This window comes from Chelmon rostratus, chromosome 12 (genome assembly GCF_017976325.1).
Source record: "Chelmon rostratus isolate fCheRos1 chromosome 12, fCheRos1.pri, whole genome shotgun sequence".
In the NCBI taxonomy this organism is placed as follows: Eukaryota; Metazoa; Chordata; class Actinopteri; order Chaetodontiformes; family Chaetodontidae; genus Chelmon; species Chelmon rostratus.
The window spans coordinates 12,095,175-12,113,183 of NC_055669.1; the positions used below are offsets into that span (position 1 = coordinate 12,095,175).

The 18,009-nt window shown below is 44.2% G+C and overlaps 1 protein-coding gene across 2 annotated transcripts in view; it reads right to left on the reverse strand.

Moving 5' to 3' along the window:
• The window catches only part of camsap2b (calmodulin regulated spectrin-associated protein family, member 2b), a 34,778-nt gene extending 18,512 nt beyond the window's left edge, over positions 1 to 16,266 (reverse strand). For both annotated transcript variants that reach the window (XM_041948677.1, XM_041948676.1), the window contains exons 1-4: positions 16,072 to 16,266; positions 10,088 to 10,347; positions 3,079 to 3,258; positions 1,931 to 2,017 (exon numbers count right to left, since the gene is read on the reverse strand). In XM_041948677.1, coding sequence (XP_041804611.1) covers positions 1,931 to 2,017; positions 3,079 to 3,258; positions 10,088 to 10,347; positions 16,072 to 16,210 — 666 coding nt within the window. In that variant the 5' untranslated portion in view covers positions 16,211 to 16,266. The remainder of the gene's footprint in view (positions 1 to 1,930; positions 2,018 to 3,078; positions 3,259 to 10,087; positions 10,348 to 16,071) is intronic.
• Positions 16,267 to 18,009: the final 1,743 nt, after the last annotated feature.

The following is an 18,009-nucleotide window of genomic DNA, read 5'->3' on the forward strand; positions in this document are numbered from 1 at the left end:
AATAAAGTACACTTTTCAGAAGTACTCTGAAATACCACATTAAGTTCTGCAGAAATTGTTTTTAATACATTTAACTAGAATTTAATATGATGTCTATTTAAAAGTACACTTTTCAAAAGTATATGTCAAACATACTTTAAATTAAGCACAAAAAGTGAACGTGCAATGATTTTGGGTTACCTCTTTGACTTGGCATTGAATTGCAGGAAGCTGACCTACTGAGTCCCATTTGCCACAGTTGAAATGAGTACCATAATATTTGCTTTTCCATTTTTTAACTTTTACCCTCTTGTCACTGTTGCCATCAAAGAGCAGCGACCTGAGACGAAGGTTGCGACTTGATAAGGCGCCAGCTCGAGCTTCATGGTTAAGCGAGTGGAAGAGGACGGTGGCTGACTGCTGTGTGGTTGTCCCAGTGGACGGACTCATTGTGTCACATGGACCTTACATAACTCCGAGGCCTGCAGGATGACAACACTGTCTCTGTCTGTCACAGACTCTCTTTGCTACAGCTGACAAAGTTCCTGAGTGTCTCTCTCCGCGTCCACCACCCTGGTGTCGTTTCTCTCGTTCCCCTCTCTCTGATTATCCCTCCTCACTTTTCTTCTCTCTCTGTGCGTCGCCCTGTCTCTCTTCCTCCGCCCCGCACATTTCTTTGTCTCCTCTAACAGCAGTGTTGCGACTCTTGCCAACACTTCTCTGCAGCTGGTCTGAGACTGAGCTCATCTGTTCCTCTGATTTACAGAGCTCTGTGCGCTGTGCTGTATGTGTGCGTACGTATCATGTGAGTCTGCATGTGCTTTGTGTGGATGTAAATGTGCTAATGCCTATGGGTGGGGAAGATTTCAAATCTAATAACAGATAGGAGACAAAAGAACGCGTGAGAAGCAGAGAATACAGCTCAAAATGAAAGCAAATTTGATGAAGACATTTAAAAAAAAAGCCTTGTTTTGCTTTTGTTGTCCTTGCTGTTCTTTAAAGGAATAGCTCAACATTTTGGAAACTATATATATGCGAGTATCACTCTCCTCATCTAACTCTTGGCAAGAAAGCAAACAAGTACGCTTCCCAAAATGTTAGCCACCAGATTATGTTATTTTAGGGGCTAACAGCGATTCTGGCTGTCTCCAAAGTTCAAAAATACACCTACCAACTCTTTAGAAGCTCACTAATTAACACACTGTATCTCTATTTTTTTAATTCGCACACAAACCAAAACAAACAAACAACAATTTGAGTTTTTTGTGGGAGTTACTTGGTGTTAACTATTTACTGACAAACAACAGATCTTCCATCTGCCCAGCATTTCTGTGTAGCATCTCTGATGGTTGCCTGGCAACCCCCTGGTGATGACAAGACTCAGGGAAGTCAATGGGCCCGCTGTTTGAACATTGCTCCTGAACAGAGCACAGATTATGAGAGGTTTGATCTGTCAGTCAGTGAACTTCAAAAGATTGGACAGAGCCATGCTAACTGTTTCCCCCTGCTCCCTTTCTTTATGCTAAGCTAGGCTAACCTTCTCCTGGCTCTCACTCTGTATGAAACACACAATTACGAGATTGGTATCAATCTTCTCGCCTAACTCTTGTCAGGGACGTAAGTAAATAGTGGAAGAATTAACAGTGATTTCAAAACCACAGCTTGTGGTTTTTGAGGGAGTTACGTACTGTAACCATCTGTTGGCGTACAACAGCGTGGCACAGAGACTGCCCACAAACCCCCTCTAAAACCACAACTTGTCAAGTTACATATCAACTGGAGATATTTTCGGACTTTGAACAGAACCACGCTAGCAGTTACCCCTTGTTTCCAGTCTTTATGCTAAGTTAGCCCTGTATTTAAAACTGAGACAAAATGTTGAATTATGTCTTCCAAACCCAGTTACTTGGACAGCTGAGGAATGAGGGTTTGAGTTTGTGTGTGTTCTTACTTTTTGTGTTGTTGCATTTGACTCCTGGAAGGAAGCCTCTCTCAGCTTTTGCTCTTCGACAAGGATGTCCCTCAGGTGTTCATTCACCTGGAGAGAGAGAGAGAGAGAGAGAGAGAGAGAGATGAAGGTCAAATTTCAAACAAACAGTTTGTGCACACTGACGGACTGAATGGTGAGTCTGTATTGGGGAAAGAAGAAACTTGAACTTGAGAACAAGAGGCTCCACACATCATGGGGAAACTTGTCACCACCACGTCTGTCCATTAGCCACCAATGCTAAATATTTTTGTAACCTAATATACGGCGCTCAGCTGACCTCCGACTGAAGCACAGTGTAGAAAGAACTTTAAAGATCACTATTATAGTATTTTTGTCTTGAAAAGTCTTGTCTTGTTACAGTTGCTGCTTTTCTGTCTTGAAAGGGTCTGTACAGACAGCGATGCAACATTTTGGCCTGAGGATGCACACGGCTGCATCGGCCAGTCCCGACCATGGCGTGCTGTGTCTCAGAGCTGCACAGAGAGACACCTGTTTTTTTAATGTGTGTCTGTAAATAAATCCTACATGTGCATCCTCCTGCCTTTGGGCTGGAAAAGGAAGCAGCAAATGTCAGTGAACACTGTGCATTTAATTGATTAATTCATGCCACACTGGGGCTTGTTTCATTACTTCAAACAAAGTAAAATGAGGTTGCAGTTAAAATTCGCCTGCAAGGACAGTAACAGTAATTCTAAATAATCTGTAAGATGGTGAATTAAACTAAAGATGCAATCACGGAGAATTGACTACTGCCCTCCTAAAGCTTACAGCCCTCTCGAGGTCTGACTTCACACTCCCAATCCTGCTTTAACAGACCAGAGGAGGTTAGGTTGAATCAGCTATGTCTCGGTAATCTCTCTGACACGATTACAAGCGGTTGGTGCCACGTCTTCATCTAGTTTTCTTGCAAATACATCAGATTTTGAACCAGCAGTGGAGGAATTGAGCACTAACACACTTGTGTCTTCTATATCCAGAGTAAAACAAAGACGTGTGTGTCCTACGCTGTAAAGGGCTCCAGGATGTGTGCAGTTGTTATCCCCTGTGAAGAGAAAACACATGTCCTTGTGCGTCCTTTTGTGTGTACATGAACGTGCTGCTGTGTGTACCTTGTTGATCCAGGTGATGATTGCATCCTCGGTGTCATAAGGCAGCTCCTGGATGTGTCCGTCACTGTGTGAAGGTTCAGCGGAGGAGTACCTGTTGATGCAGGACATCACCCTCTCCACGCTCACCATCTCCACAGTATACGCCATCATCAGGGTGTCTATGAGCGCCAGGTGGGAACTCTGTAGAGACATGCAGCAGCATCGTCAGGATTGCCTTTTACTCTCTGACTTCTGAAAAAGCAGCAAACTGACAAGAAAGACCTAACTTTATATTTTCATGTTGGTGCTTCTCTGTGCTTCTGCACATCACATTGACTGTAGGTCAACATTGTATGGGTATTTTTGAAGTACAAAGTTGCCAAAATCTGTTGAAACAGATGTTTTCATTCAGAAAAAAACACTAAAATGATCTGAAAGATTCTTCTCTTGATAGAGAGAAGATGTGCAAGTGTTAACCCTTTAATAACAGCTCTGAAAGCCATCTGAAACAGCGCCTACAGGGCCGCAATCACGATCAGAGAGCAGTCATTGAATAAATGTTACATCTGCTCTCCTCTAAAATATGTCACCATGCATCCCCCTCATTTTCATGCAAACCTACAAGTGATGGGCAAAAACCACCTTTCAAATGCATCAACGCGAGCTGCTCCATTACACATTTCAAGTACGGCTTCTAAAAGAAAAACACTGGGTAGCAAATAATGAGGAGGTCATTTCCTGTGAAAACACATTCCTGGTGCGCTGGTGGAAGAGTTGAGAATTTTCACCTGAAGGATTAGAGTTTGGAAATGTGACGTTATGTACTATGAGGCAATATAAATCTGTCTATTTTTCTAAATTAGCGAGTTGACAGGAAATAAGCCGAGAGAGAAAGAGAGGGGCAATATGCAACAAAGGCATCCAGCTGAGCTCGAACTGGGGACGTGGTGGTTCATGGTCTGCAGCTGAAGCCCCTGTTCAATGTTAGCAAATTTTCAACTGATCTTGACTAGATTTTCTGGTGTCACAACATATATCAATATATATAAGATTACATATGTCACAATAGAGGATTTCATCTGTATCGCCCACCACAATAAAATATAAAACTATATCTTATGAAAGCATGTATTCCTCCATGCTGGCTTTTTATTTTTCACATTACACTGACTTTGCTAGACAACTTTTCAACACCCCCCCTTAAGTGTTTCCATGTGGTATTATTGTTGGCGTCGCTCTCGCAAAGACAACTGGATGGCTCTCTGTTTTCCTCAGAGCCCAGCAACTACCAGCAGCACAGGACACACTGCCTTCGCTTCCAAATTTCCATGAATCAAACATCAACACCGCTTTGGAAATAAAAGAGACGAAAGAAGCATGTTCACTGAATAGGTAAAGTGACATTGTCATCATTTCATACCAAGGAGTAACATATTGTATTGCTTTGTGCAGCAGTAACTACGGCAGGAGGTGGAAGCGGGGTGGAGGGGAGAGTAAAGGAAAACATCAGGAGAAAAAGCATGAGGTCATTCATTGATTTATTCTATAACGAAGACATGAAAGCAGGTCAGGATGACTTTGCTGCAAATTGAGCATTCGTTTTCCCAGGTGATCGCACCTGGTTGCAGACAGAACTGCGTAGTGAAAGCGAGGCTTATAGGGAACCAGTCTCAACACTGATGAGGTCATTATTCTATAGCTGTTACATTGTGCAATCAACATTTACTTCATAATGAGAAGTTAAAGCAACAACACATGTCTATTGCCAGTTTAGCTTCAGCAAGACATCAATAAAACCACTGTGCAGTTGTCTAGAATGTAAGCAAGGCGCTTGCTTGTGCCACACACGCTTTTCTTTGCTCAGTGCACAGTATGCAGCAGGTCCAGGTCACTAAACCCACAGTGAATCCATCAGGCATCAAACCTGCTCTGTTTTGTGATGTCATCTGAGGAAGTTTTGTGGACACCAGGAAGCTGCTGAGAATCAAATATCCATCTGTTCAACCCCTCATGCCTGAAACCACTCCACGCTCTGAAATGTGTGTACATGAAGAGCCACTTTTATAGCGCACACATGACCTAATTTTGAGTCATTCACTTTGTGCGAGTGGTTTGGCCATCAACACCTACACAAAGCTTGACATTCTCCTGGCCTTTTCTAATCCCATTCCAGACCAACAGACCTCCCCTTCCCTTTCCTGTCACACCACAGGTCTGCTTAAAAACACTACGCTCTGTGTGCGTGTGTGTGTGTGTGTGCTTATGTGTGCTTGCTGCTTACCTCAGCATCTATGTGCGACTCCAACCGAACTGAAATGCCTAAAGTCAGGTGCTTCGCGATCCAGGAGGATCAAACCAGCAGACACAAATAAGCAGCGAGACCTCGTCCCCCTGGAGCCTGAACTGTCAGGCACAGGCCTCTATTCATGACCACGGAGCCTCATGTAACAGCCAGTGTGACCAAATGTTTCCCCAAGAAACCATCAACTGATCAACTACGACTCCGTGCTGCTGCCGGTGCTCAGCGTCAGCACCACATGTTCTTCTGCCAGTCCAAACAGACAGCGTGTGCAGGACAAATACGGCCGTTAGACATAGAACTCCTCACGGAAATAAGCACAGAGATATGAAATAAACCGGACTCAATATGTCATTTATTGGTCGTTTATCATTTAATTTTATTAGATTCAATTAAAAAGAAAAACACAACAAACAAGAGACATTTGTCTTATAAAGATGCTGGTGGACATACAGTATGCTACACAGAATGCTACAGCTGTATTGTATTACATGGCTAAAGTGGCAGTAGTGAACTGTCTATGAAAAGTCTGCAGACGCTGCTTTGAATTCCTGCATCTTCAGGATATTACCAAATATTTGGCATTGCGCGCATTCTCCTCCAGAGGCACAGCAGCCAGTCTGGGCGACAGCTGGACTGACTGACAGAGAGACACACGGAGGGAGAGACGGGCCAAGCAGCTTAGACTGGAGCTGGAGGTCCAGAAAACATGATCTTCATGAAAACCCGCTGAGCTTTTTCTGTGATTGAAGCTTTTCTGAACTCATTTACATAAAACCCCTAAATCTTTAACGTCGTTAAGAAGCTTGCGCAGGTGTGTGCGCGCAGGCTTCTGTGTGTGTACGTGTGTTCAGAGCACTGGGTGGAGAGGGGCCATGAATTTAAATGGTGACGGCAAATCACTTGTGTTCATTTGTGCTTCATTAGGGCTTTTGTCTGCATTCAAACAATTAAAACATTTAATTACAGAAACACACCACAATTTTTGTATGCTTACATTACATACAGGGAAATACAGTTTGGCTCTCACCTGACAAAACTGCTACTAGGCACCTTTACATTTTTAAACTAGGGACAGTGGCAGGTCATTCACATTTACTAAAGCTAAGCTAGCTCTCTAATTAAAACACAGACATGAGTGGCATCAGTTGTCTAATCTAACCTTGTTTTTTTTTTAAAGTGACACATGACATTCAGCACCTCTCCACACATCAATAATTTCCATACAGTCCCTAAGTGAAAAGGGTGGATGCGCATAAAAGTGTGTGCACAAGAGCCAGAATAGAAGACAGACAGACAGTATATGGAGCCGCTGCTTACATATCTACAGACTGTTCTGGCATTCACTACTGTTGACACTACAGCATGGATTTAAAAGCCATGTGCTGTGTATTATCCCGTCACAAAGGCCTTTGGGGTGTGTGTGTGTGTGTGTGTGTGTGTGTGTGTATGGACGAGTCTAAACCACTCACGGTGACAGACACGCCTTATAAGGCTGTGGAAATGGCACACACTGGTCATATTGAGCAGTAAAGAGCTGCAGTGCACTCATGCACACGATCTAACAGGAGCATCAGTATTCATCCTCACTGCCGTCGCATGGCTGCACGAGCATGTGTGTGTGTGTGTGTGTGTGAGTGTGTGTGCCCTTGATCAAAGGGATCTATAGGAAAGCACAATACAGCTGAGCAAACAGATAATCAAAGTAACCTCTTTCTGCACAAACAACCCAAGTGTCCATTCATCAGAGGTACACACTCAGAAATGGCCTACATCTGAGCCACACAAGTGTTTTTATTGTACAAGTTTACACCTACTTGTCTGACCCTATTCAGATGTGCGTGTTTGCCGACAGCTGAGGTGCAATTGTCCAAACTGCCAGTAAAAATAATGTCCGCTATCTCTCTCACACAGACATGCATGAAATCCTGCAAATCTTTCAGCGTTTTAGGCGAAGGTACACGCCCCTCTGCAGGAAAATTCAACTACCGCTACGTCTCTCTCTCTCTCTCTCTCTCTCTCTCTCTCAGCATGTGCGAGACTGAAAAAAAGGCCAGAAGAGACAGGAAGGTAGAGTTAGAAAAGGACACACAGGTCATGTGCACCCTGCTGAAGGAGCTTTTTGGAGGTGTGTGTTTTGTGTGTGTGCGTGTGTGTGTGTTTGAAGAGTGTGTAATGGGGGAGTGGGGGACTCTCATTTGTGCACCAGACGTGCTTTGACTCACTGCGAGACCCCACCCTCCACAGTGCTGCAGTGGTGCACATCACGTCTTGCTCCTCTCGTCTCCTCAACCCTCCCTGCTCTCCGTGTACTCCGCTCCTCTCCTCCCCCGTCATCTCCCCTTTTTTTCCCCCCTCCTCTCCCCTCTTTCCAGATGGCCATACTAACAGTAGGCCTTTTCCACTCCCTTCTCTGGCACACACATGTCATCCTGACCGCCAAAAAGGCAATACCTTACCCTTCTCCTCCTCTCCTCTCTATCTTTCCCTTTCCATTCGTCCTCTCGGAGACTTCCACACTCACCCTTTCCTTCTCTCCTCCTGCTCTACTTTCCTGCTTCCTGCTGGATCGCAACCAAATGGCAGCCCCTAAACTCCATCTCCTCCCCCCTTTCCCTCCCTTTCTGTCTACATCCATTCGCCCTCTGACAGACTGCCACGCTCCTCCTCCTCCTCCTCCGCCTCCCTGACATGAGTTATTCCTCTGTTGCACAGTATTTGGAAAACCATGAGGTCATCATTTTCTCTGCAGATATACCATAACCCAAAATGAAAAGCCCTTACTTTAGCGTGACTGAAATTATCCTGCTGAGTCCACAACACACACACACACACACACACACACACACACACACACACACAGTTCCTCTACTTTGCAGAACCAATCTAATAAATTCAGAGGAGCACAGAGCAACAATAAGGATGGACAGAATAACAAATTGCCTGGCTGTGTGTTACACAAATGAAGGTCAATAGCCATAGGGAGTCGAGGGGCTATAGGCTCCATTTCTCTTCTTGCTGCCACTAAATTACCTGCCATACACACAGAATCACAGAGACAAAGAGTGAGACTGCACATTTACTTTTACAGGTGTGGAAGGACATGGGATCATTAAGCGTTGCTCCTAATCACCGCCCGCCATGCCCACCCTCATGACATCCTCAATCACTGAGTTTCATCTTGAGCACAAGCACCTAACGCAAAAGTGTCCTTCACTTGTGACTTTGGATTTTCCTCCAGAGCTGTAAAACGGTAGAGAACAAGCAGAGGGCAAAAAGAAATAACAAAAAAATAACAAAACCTGAGTTAGAGGAAGATGTGTGGGCGCTGGTGGGCTTAATGAAATATGCTTAACCTTCAATTAAATATTCAGGAGATAACAGTGTCCCGGCCTCATTTCATCCACAGAGATAAGAGCTGGGACGAGAGGGAGGGAGGGCTGGAAAAGGCTAAAAAAGAGACGGTGACAGGAAGAGAGAGAGTTGAGGAAAGAAGCTGCAAGACAAGAGTGAAAGCAGGAGAGGGAGGGAGAGAGCGCGCACTGCAATGCAGACACCTTTGGGCGTCAGCAGAAGTGCCCGGTCTCCAGCCATGCATGTGTGAGCGAGCGGTGTGTCTGGATCAAGCTGCCACAGACTCGTCTTCCTTTCATAACTAAAACGGCATAAACGAACAGTCATGGGGCTTCGACTTGTTCCACTCTACTCACATCCAGCAAAAGGTGATGGTACTGCGTTATAGGGCTGAAACAATGAATAATTAATTATTACCGACAGTTAGAGTACTTGTTTGGGTCATTTCTCAATCGAAAATATGCCAAATAAGCTTGTTCCAGCATTTCAGGTGTGAGGATTTGGACTGTTAGTCTAATAAAAACAGCAATGTTAAAACATTACATGGGTTTACTCGACTTGTGATTGACTGACTAATCTTTCGATAAAAAATAAAATTCAGATGAATATAAATCACTAATAATGGCATGTTGCAGCCTCCTCTTGCACCCAGTGCTGCACACAGTACTGACGACATGCTACTGGAATATCTCTCTGTAGCGTGCGCTAAGGCATGTTTGCCCAGTGCTGTCTAATGACACGGAAACCGAACAGTGAATAATGGGTTGCTATAGGAAACCCGTCATTAGTGGTTGTTTTTCTCTCAACAGGACAGATCTTGGAGGACGGCAGGACACATGGAGCGGTACACACAAAGACACTATCATATAACTCACTTATTCCCCACGAGGGGAAAGCACACAGTAACATGCACTGTTCTAATAGTCCTGAAACGATTAGTGGATTCATCAATGAGTCGCGTGACAGCGAATGCGAATCGATTTAAGCCATTTATCGAGCGTTCGCTGGCTCCAGCCTCTCAAATGTGTGGATTTCCCCCTTTCGTCCTTTTAGATCGTTGTAAATTGTGCATGTTTGGGTTTGGATTGCTAGTTAGTCAAATTAAGCATTGTGAAAACATAATATTGGGCTCTGGGAAATTGTGATGGACAGTTTTGACATTTAATGGACAACTAATGGAAACAATTCCTTAGATGTATGCTGGTTTATACGCTTATGTACTTGAGCATATGTATGAAATCAAGAGATCCCATATCATGCATCATATCTCCTCAGTCACCAACATAGATGCATTTTTTTTCATGTAGATACAGAATATATATATATAAAAAAGCTGAAAAACAGTAAAAGCAGGATGTTAGGTGCATGTCCACTCACCATGTGTATAGGCGTGCTGGTCAGATCCCTCTCAGTGACCAGTCGGTCCTGGTCTGTGACGTACAGGCCCTTCTGGGCCAGGGCCTGGATGACAGCGTTGTGTCCCAGTAAAGGTTTAACGGCATCGCTGCGGAGGATCAAGCTTCCCGCCCGGCAGTAGAGCTCCGCAGACTGGAGCAGGCAGGCCACCGGAGGCTTCAGGTGCTCCTGGTTGTACTGGTCTGTGTATAAAGGCTCAGCCAGCTCCTCTGGTACTGCGTCTGTGCAGAGAGAAAGACACACATGAGGGAGAGGATACAGCGCTTGGAGCTGCATCTCTGCTGAGACACAACCATCGACAGAGAAGCAAACAGTGAATGCATGGAGGCAATAAAAAAAAGCTGCGCGGCTATTCTGTCTGGGTTTTACTGCCTTTGTTGTTGTTTCTATGGCTTCACTACAGTACACTGTAGCTCAGAGCCTCGCCTTCATGGCCACAACCAGCTCAAAGCTTGTTGTACACACCTAGAAAGGAAGTGTCCACCATGAAACTTCCTGAACATCAACACTGAAAAGCATGTTTTCATAAGCCGGAAGGTCAGTTAGTGGTGAAAAGGTGGTTTTCATGCAGAGAGAGAAACTTTTCACCATCACAACAAAAAGCACGACAATGTCACGTGTATATCTGCTTATCTTACTGAAGATCCACACAAGACATCTTGTGAGAACAAAGCCACAGTGTGTGTGTGTGTGTGTGTGTTTGTGTGTGTGTGTGTGTGTGTGTCAAGTATACTGTCGTCTGTCTGTGTTTAGGTAGAAGATCACGTTACAAAGCACGGAGAGCCTTCTAATCTTGTTACCTCACCTCGTAAATCTGATTTGAAGAAAATAGCTGGACACACACACACACACACACACACACACACACACACACACACAAACACACAAACACATACACACAGCTACACTAAGAGTCATTCACTCCTCTCCTCACCGAACTACGTTGTTAACCACATGTTGTGACTCAAAGTTATAATACACCAGTCATCAATCTGTCATTGAATGACATACAAACTCTGTGCACCACTATCCTCTGTGTGTCACACAGATTCTTTTATAGGAGTGTGTGTGTGTGTGTGTGTGTTTGTGTTTGGCATGCACGCTCCAGTATGAGCATGTATTCCTGGTGTGTGGGGTCATTTCCTTTCTGCCTGCCTCTGAATCACATCGAAGGAAACAAAGGACACTAAAGGAATCCATCTTAAAGGTACAGCTTTCTGTTCCTCAATCCTAAACAACGACGCCGCAGAGGCAAAAGAGCTCCACAAAACAGAACAACATAACGTTTAAAGCTCAGTCCAGGAAAAAAAAAAGCCAATTAAGCGTGTGATCAAACCTCGGCAGTTTCCAGTGGCTGTGGTTACTACAGCCCCCCCATAACCCGGCGCTGGGTGATGAAAAAGAGATATTTAAAGCAACAGGCAGATGTTAAACTACACAGACATCTTCATAACAAGTCTAGTCACAGCTTTTAAATTGATCCAGCTTTTGTCAGAATGTCTATAAAGCTGATTAATGAAGCTGCACTTAATAGAATACTAATCAACCAGCTAAAGCGACGTGTGTGATGTATACAATCAGACGCTATTCACAGAGACGACCTTTAAGGTTGATAAAGTCATTAAAAAGAACAGCAGGCGACAATACGGCAGAGAGATTTTCAGTTCATGAAAATCTGCCTCGTCAAGTAAAAAGCCTCTCCTTTGTGTTGGCCATCAAAGAGGAAACAGACAGGAAGTAGCTGCCACAGGAAGTGCAGGCATGGAGAAGACTGCTCCCCTGGAGACCCCCCGGATCACGGCTCGGCATGCACGACATCATGCTCAGCGGCGCTGCTCTGTGCTAAAAAACCTACTACCAACTGGTAGTGATTTCTAAAGTTTTTACAGAGATTAGAGTATTAGGTCATTACACTGGCCTCCAACTTTATACACATTACTATCACATGATAGACTAGATAATAAAAAACGACTTTAAACCTGCAATGACTGATTATTTTTGGCTTCTTGGGAACAATCCTTGAAGATAACACAGACATATTATCACCTTTTAAGATAATATGGCATATAACAGTTGCAGCAACATCATCATCCACCTGGAGTATTTCTTCTGGCCACCTGATGAATGTAAGACCAGAATTTACTCTCCTGAGGGAAATCTCTGGCTCTTTAGCTGCTTAATGCTCCACTGCATTCACCAGCTAGTCGCTAACTGTGTGGACGTGTCGTCTGGTGCTGGGCAGGTAGCGTGCAGTCGGCTCTTTTTGAAAACTGCCGCAGATAAAAGCGACTCAGTGAGAGCGAACAGAAACAGCACATTTACGAGCCGTAAAATCAAAACAATGAGCTGAAAGACGCTAAAACTGCTGAGTCTGGCGATGAATGAATGAATGATGAATTCCCTTTGGGTGGACTATCTGTAGAACCTCGACCCTGCTTTACTGATGTTTCACACAGCGTCCCAACTTCTCTGGGATCGAGGTTATACAGCACATGATAGCTGTGATGTGTCCAGTACAACTCGCATGGTTTCCCTATGCATACACATTGGGAGTAATTTTAGGTTTCTGTCTTGTTCAGTGACACATGAACCGGAGAGGCTGGGATCAAACCGCAAACCCTACAATTAACAGCCAACCCTCCGTGCCATCTGAACTACAGGATCACATTCCTACATGATGCCTGGTGGCAAATTATTAAATGTACTGGATATCCAATATTTATGTTTCTCCTGCACTGCATGCCAAGTAAGCTAATTGGCAACATGAGCTAGCTTCTCGATCCAAAGCCCTGTAACATGTGAGACATACGAGAGAGCACAAAGAACTGAAAATCACTGCACAGCTGTCAGTCCCAATGAATATTTTAAGTCAAACCGATCGCTCACATCACCTGCTTTCACTGATCTCTTCACTCATAGCTCGAGAAGCAAAGCAACCTCTGCTCCATCATCGCTGCAGAGGACGCCCTCTTGGCTCTCCGTGGTCATCTTCGTCTATAAGTGACGCTGAAGGAGATGTATTCACGTGTTCCAAGCTTTTTGTCCCGCATTATCTTAATGAGATATTACAGCTCCTCACAGAGATTTCATTATTGGTTCTGAGTTACTTCATGCTTGAAATGAGAATTTCCAGAACCATAAAGCTGTTTGATCGGTTACAGAAGCGCTTTGTCCAAGTCAGAATTTCATGCATCCAGAAAAATGTGCTTGTTATTAGTCTGGCTGCACAACTGCAGACTAGATATTTTTACATGTTTTAAATTTTCCTTTTCTGCTGGCAGACGATTTTGCTTATTTTAAGCAATATTACCCCCTTTTGTCGCTTTTTTTGTTTGTTTTGAGAGCTGAGCTTTTGCTGTGTGTTCGATTTAAAACCACTAATTTGCAGTTGAGCGCAATTGACACTGAGGTAAACAAATGGCAGACAGTGACCAGTAACCACCAGCTACATCAGCCATGAGGGAACTTCAATCAGTGCTGTTCACACATTGATTCTTGAAGCTCTCCTCCACTCACGAAGGTGTTTTCCTCTTGTTCCTGCTCCTTTGATTTCATATCTTTCACTTAGTTCTGCTTGTTATAAGAACTCGTCCTCTCTCTTATCTCCCTCTTCCCTTATTCTTCTTCTTTCCATAAACCACTTTGTAACTTCTCCTGTGAATACTGTTACTTCCTTGCTTGCTACAACGCTTTATGTTAAGTTTCTGTACAAACATTCTGCTGATGAGAAAAGTTTCCATCTGAGCACATTCAAGCCATCGCTCGCCCGTCCAAACTAGGCCACGCGGGGCTCAGAGGACTGGTTATGAACTGGGCCACAGACCTCGGCGACGCTGAAACTGTGTCACTGAAGGGATGGGAAAAAAAACGCCAACAGCCGCAGGTCTTGTGCAGCTTTCTCCCATGTTGCCTTCCTCCACCTTGTACATGCCTCCACCATTTCATGCTCTCTGAGAGCGTGTGCAGCCCCGTCCGGCCCTCACTGTTGCATCAACGGGTGTGATCCAGAAGTCTGTCTTTTGATCCGTCTCTTTCTAGGTTTGTCTGTCCGACTGTGCGGCAGAGGCTCCGGGTGCTGTACATGGAGGAGCAGCTGTTAAAAGCATTCATTAGGAGCTGGGGTAAACCTCTGGGCTGAGAGCGGGCTGGAATTACTCTTTATGAGGGCAGGCCGCCAGAGCTGCTTCCAGACCACACTGAGGACAGCAGACAGGCCAGCGCTCGCATACATGCAGGCACGTATGAAGAGTAACTACCGACACACACATCCATATGAAACCACGGCCAGTGTTACAGTCAGGAAAGGCAACAGTCGACCGCATGTTAGCTGTTTCACTGTGTCCAGCTATTAAACTGTGCTTACAAAGGAGTAGCTTAAACACAGCTGAAGCTATTTGTCAGTCAATACAAGCAAAACCACAGAAAATTCCCTGATTCCAGCTTCTCAATTGTGAAGATTTGCTGTTCTTTTCTTCGTCTGCACACAGTAAACTGATTATCTTTGGGTTTCAGACTTTCCATCAGACAAAATAACACTCTTTAAAACATCAGCTCGGGTTTAGGCAACGTGCAATGGCATTATTCACTCCATACAGACATTTATAGAGCAAAAGATAAACTATTTAAGTCAGTTTCAAGCTAATGTGCTTATATTCCCTGTTTCCAGCTTTTGGGTTGTGAAGATTTGCTGTTTTTCTTTGTCTTGTGTGATAGTAAACTGAAGATGTCTGGACAAAACCAGACAGTTTAAGATGCTGCCATGGGTTTTAGGACGTGATAGTCATTATTCACTACATTCTGACATTTGTATACAGCAGAACACTGATTGTTTAAATCATTTTTTAAGCAAATATGGCAAATATTCCGTTTGCAGCGTCTCAGTTTTCTCTTGATTTGCTTCTCTTTTGTCTCATGTGATCATACATTAAATATGTTTTATCTTTGGACTGTTGTTTGGACATTTTAACATTTACACGAGGAGCATTAGGAAAGTGTGATGTGCATTTATCAACGTTTTTGATCGGATATTTCAGAACATTTAGATTCCCTAAGTAAAACAAATAGAAGGAAGTCATTAAACTTCGAAGGAGCCACAGAACAAGACATGATCAGTTCACTGTGTTTATAGAACAACCAATGCATCTGCACTCGTTGATCGTCTTTGTGGTGACACTGTCAGGCAGCTACAGATTGGCCCCTGCCATCAGCTGTGTATTTCAACACTCTTCCCGCTTTACAATAGTTTGTATTTCTAGATCGTTTTCACGGGTGTGAATGACTGTTTGCGTGTCCTGTGTTTGCAAACCTGCTTGCCTCAAAATGCATTGAACTTCCTGACAATTATAACTAAGGAGAGACTGAGGACTGAGGACAGAGTGGTGTCAGCTGCAGCCCTGAACTTCAGCAGAAGTGAAGTCCTTGCACGTGTTGATCAGCCATCACGCTGTGAAGGCTGGCAGTCCAGATCTGTAGTCAGAGGGTTACATAATAGGTTTGGCCTGACTTCTGCAGAGGGGGATAATTAGCATCAGGCATGCAACAGGTTAAATCAATGACACTGTGACATGAGCAGTGATGTAGAGGATTTGAACTCCAGGTTAAGGCTGCCATATGAAGAACACTGCAGTGTACACAGACACAGGCGTGCGCTCCTTAACACTAAAATACCTCGCAGGTTACATCACGTTGATAACACTCACTGTATGGACTGATCGGTGATCAGCTTTTATCCCAACTGCTGTTATTTAATAGAATAGAAAGTTTCTATTTATAATAATAAAGGAGGGACACTCAAGTAAGTAGTTGCAGGTGTGATTGCAGGACGTTGTTTACCTGCTTCCAAGTCAACAGCAGTCCACATTATTACACACGTTGGATGATTCATCGCAACATCGTTTTCCACTAATCTAATCCAGAGATGAAGAGGATGAGGAGACGCCACCTACCCGAGCCGAAAGCCTTGGCCACCAGCCACGTCAGGCTGCATGATATCTTGGCCCTGGCGAAGTCGTAGTGGTCGAAGCTCTTGATGGCAGGGACGATGAAGGTCCGTCTCATCCCTCTGTCATCTGCCGCATCTCCCATCTTCTCTCTCTCTCTCACGACGGCGCTGTTCACGCTGCAGCTGGAGGATCAGTCAGCCTGAGGAACTCCTCCTGACTGCGGATGACATCTCGTCCGGAGGAATTCAATGCAGCAAAAAAAAAAAAAAAAAAAAAAAAAAATCCCCCCTTCTCCCGAAAAACGGGGGGAAAAAAACTTTGCGCGTGGCCTGGATTGCTGGAGATCACGACGAGTGGGATACAAAAAGGACGCCCCTCGCTTACATGAGCACCATCCTCAAGATTTTAGCTCTGAGTAATACCCTTAAAGCCTGACAGCGCGGCGCAGTTTAGGAGCAGGATCTCTCCAGATTTCCTCCATTCCCTGACATTATTATCCTCAGGTTGTCCGACATAACGGAGCAGCTGTGCGGCAGAGGAGGGAGGCCACAGTCCGACACCGGGGAGAAGCTCCACACGTCAGCTGAAGACGCTGTTCGTGTCCATGTTGCTCCCCCTTTTCTTGTCTAACTGTTTTCCTCTCTCTCTCTATCTCTCCGCCGCGTCTCCTCTGCGCCTTTCCTGCCGCACCGATCGGAGGATAGAGCGCAGTGCGCATGCGCGCTCCACCCACCCAGTCCGTTCAGTGCTGACTGGAGTCACCACAATGTAATACAAACTAAGGTGGAGTTAGCTGGCAGGAGGGTTTCTGACTAACTCCCAGATGTTGTTTCCATGGAGAAGCGGAGAAAGAAAAGCACTTCTTTATAATTCCTCACAAATATGTGTGAACTGTGCCTGGATGACTGGCACTGACTCTGAAAACAGCCAGAAAACACACTTATTCCATTTTCTTTGATTTTCACCAGAGAGGTTGAAAAGAATATTCAGGCCTAGGTGGGTAGGTACTGTTGCCTACTTTCACAGAAATGACTGGTTTGATTATAGGTTACTATTAAGACAAACTGTACAAATAGAAAAAGAAAAAAACTTCCTAAATGTTCCCCAAACTTCAGATTATTTTTGTTTTGTATGACTTTATTATGAGGATTTCTTAATAAGCAACAAAATAAATCAAGAAATGTCTGAAACACAGAGGAAGTGCCATAAAGTGTGTTATTTATCTATTCGGTGCTCTGTTAAGAAACATAAAAATTAGCGATTGATTTTGATGATATCACTAATTGTTGTACACTGATTCCCTTTAAACATGTTTAAATTATAAAAGAGATGTCAAACGTAAGCACAACTGCTTCAGGTGCACTGAATGTTTGTATTTTGTAAGATTTTAGACTTTCACAACACTTTTATCTGACGGCTGTAACCAGTTACTGCTCTTTTCTGGTAGGGGTCTTGCACGTCCAAACTGTCTCCATTCCAGGAAAAAGACAACTTGTTTTTGCTTCATTATGTTGAAATTTTACAATATGTGTGAGTCTTAGAAAGGATAACATGTTTCTTGTGTTATTGAAAGAGACCAGGGGACAAAATGATGAGGGAACAGCAGGACCTCACCTGGTTTGTCAGAGAACATACTGAAATAGTTCTGGCTGAATTAGGTCCCACACACAAATAAACGACAAACCAGAGTCAGATGGGGGGATTACCTGGCTGATGTACATGTAGAAGCAAGAATGAGTGAAAAGGATGCCACTATGGTAGAAAAATAGCCACCTTGTTTTTGTGACGTTGATGTGTCTCCTAATGCAGAAACTTCGTTATTTGCCCCCATGCCACACCAGAATGAGCCTCAGCGGCTCATGTGCTCCTCTGATGTGAGATCAGAGCAAAGATAAGGCATGAGTGTCCTATTAGAGCACAGAAATAACCTGATCACCCATG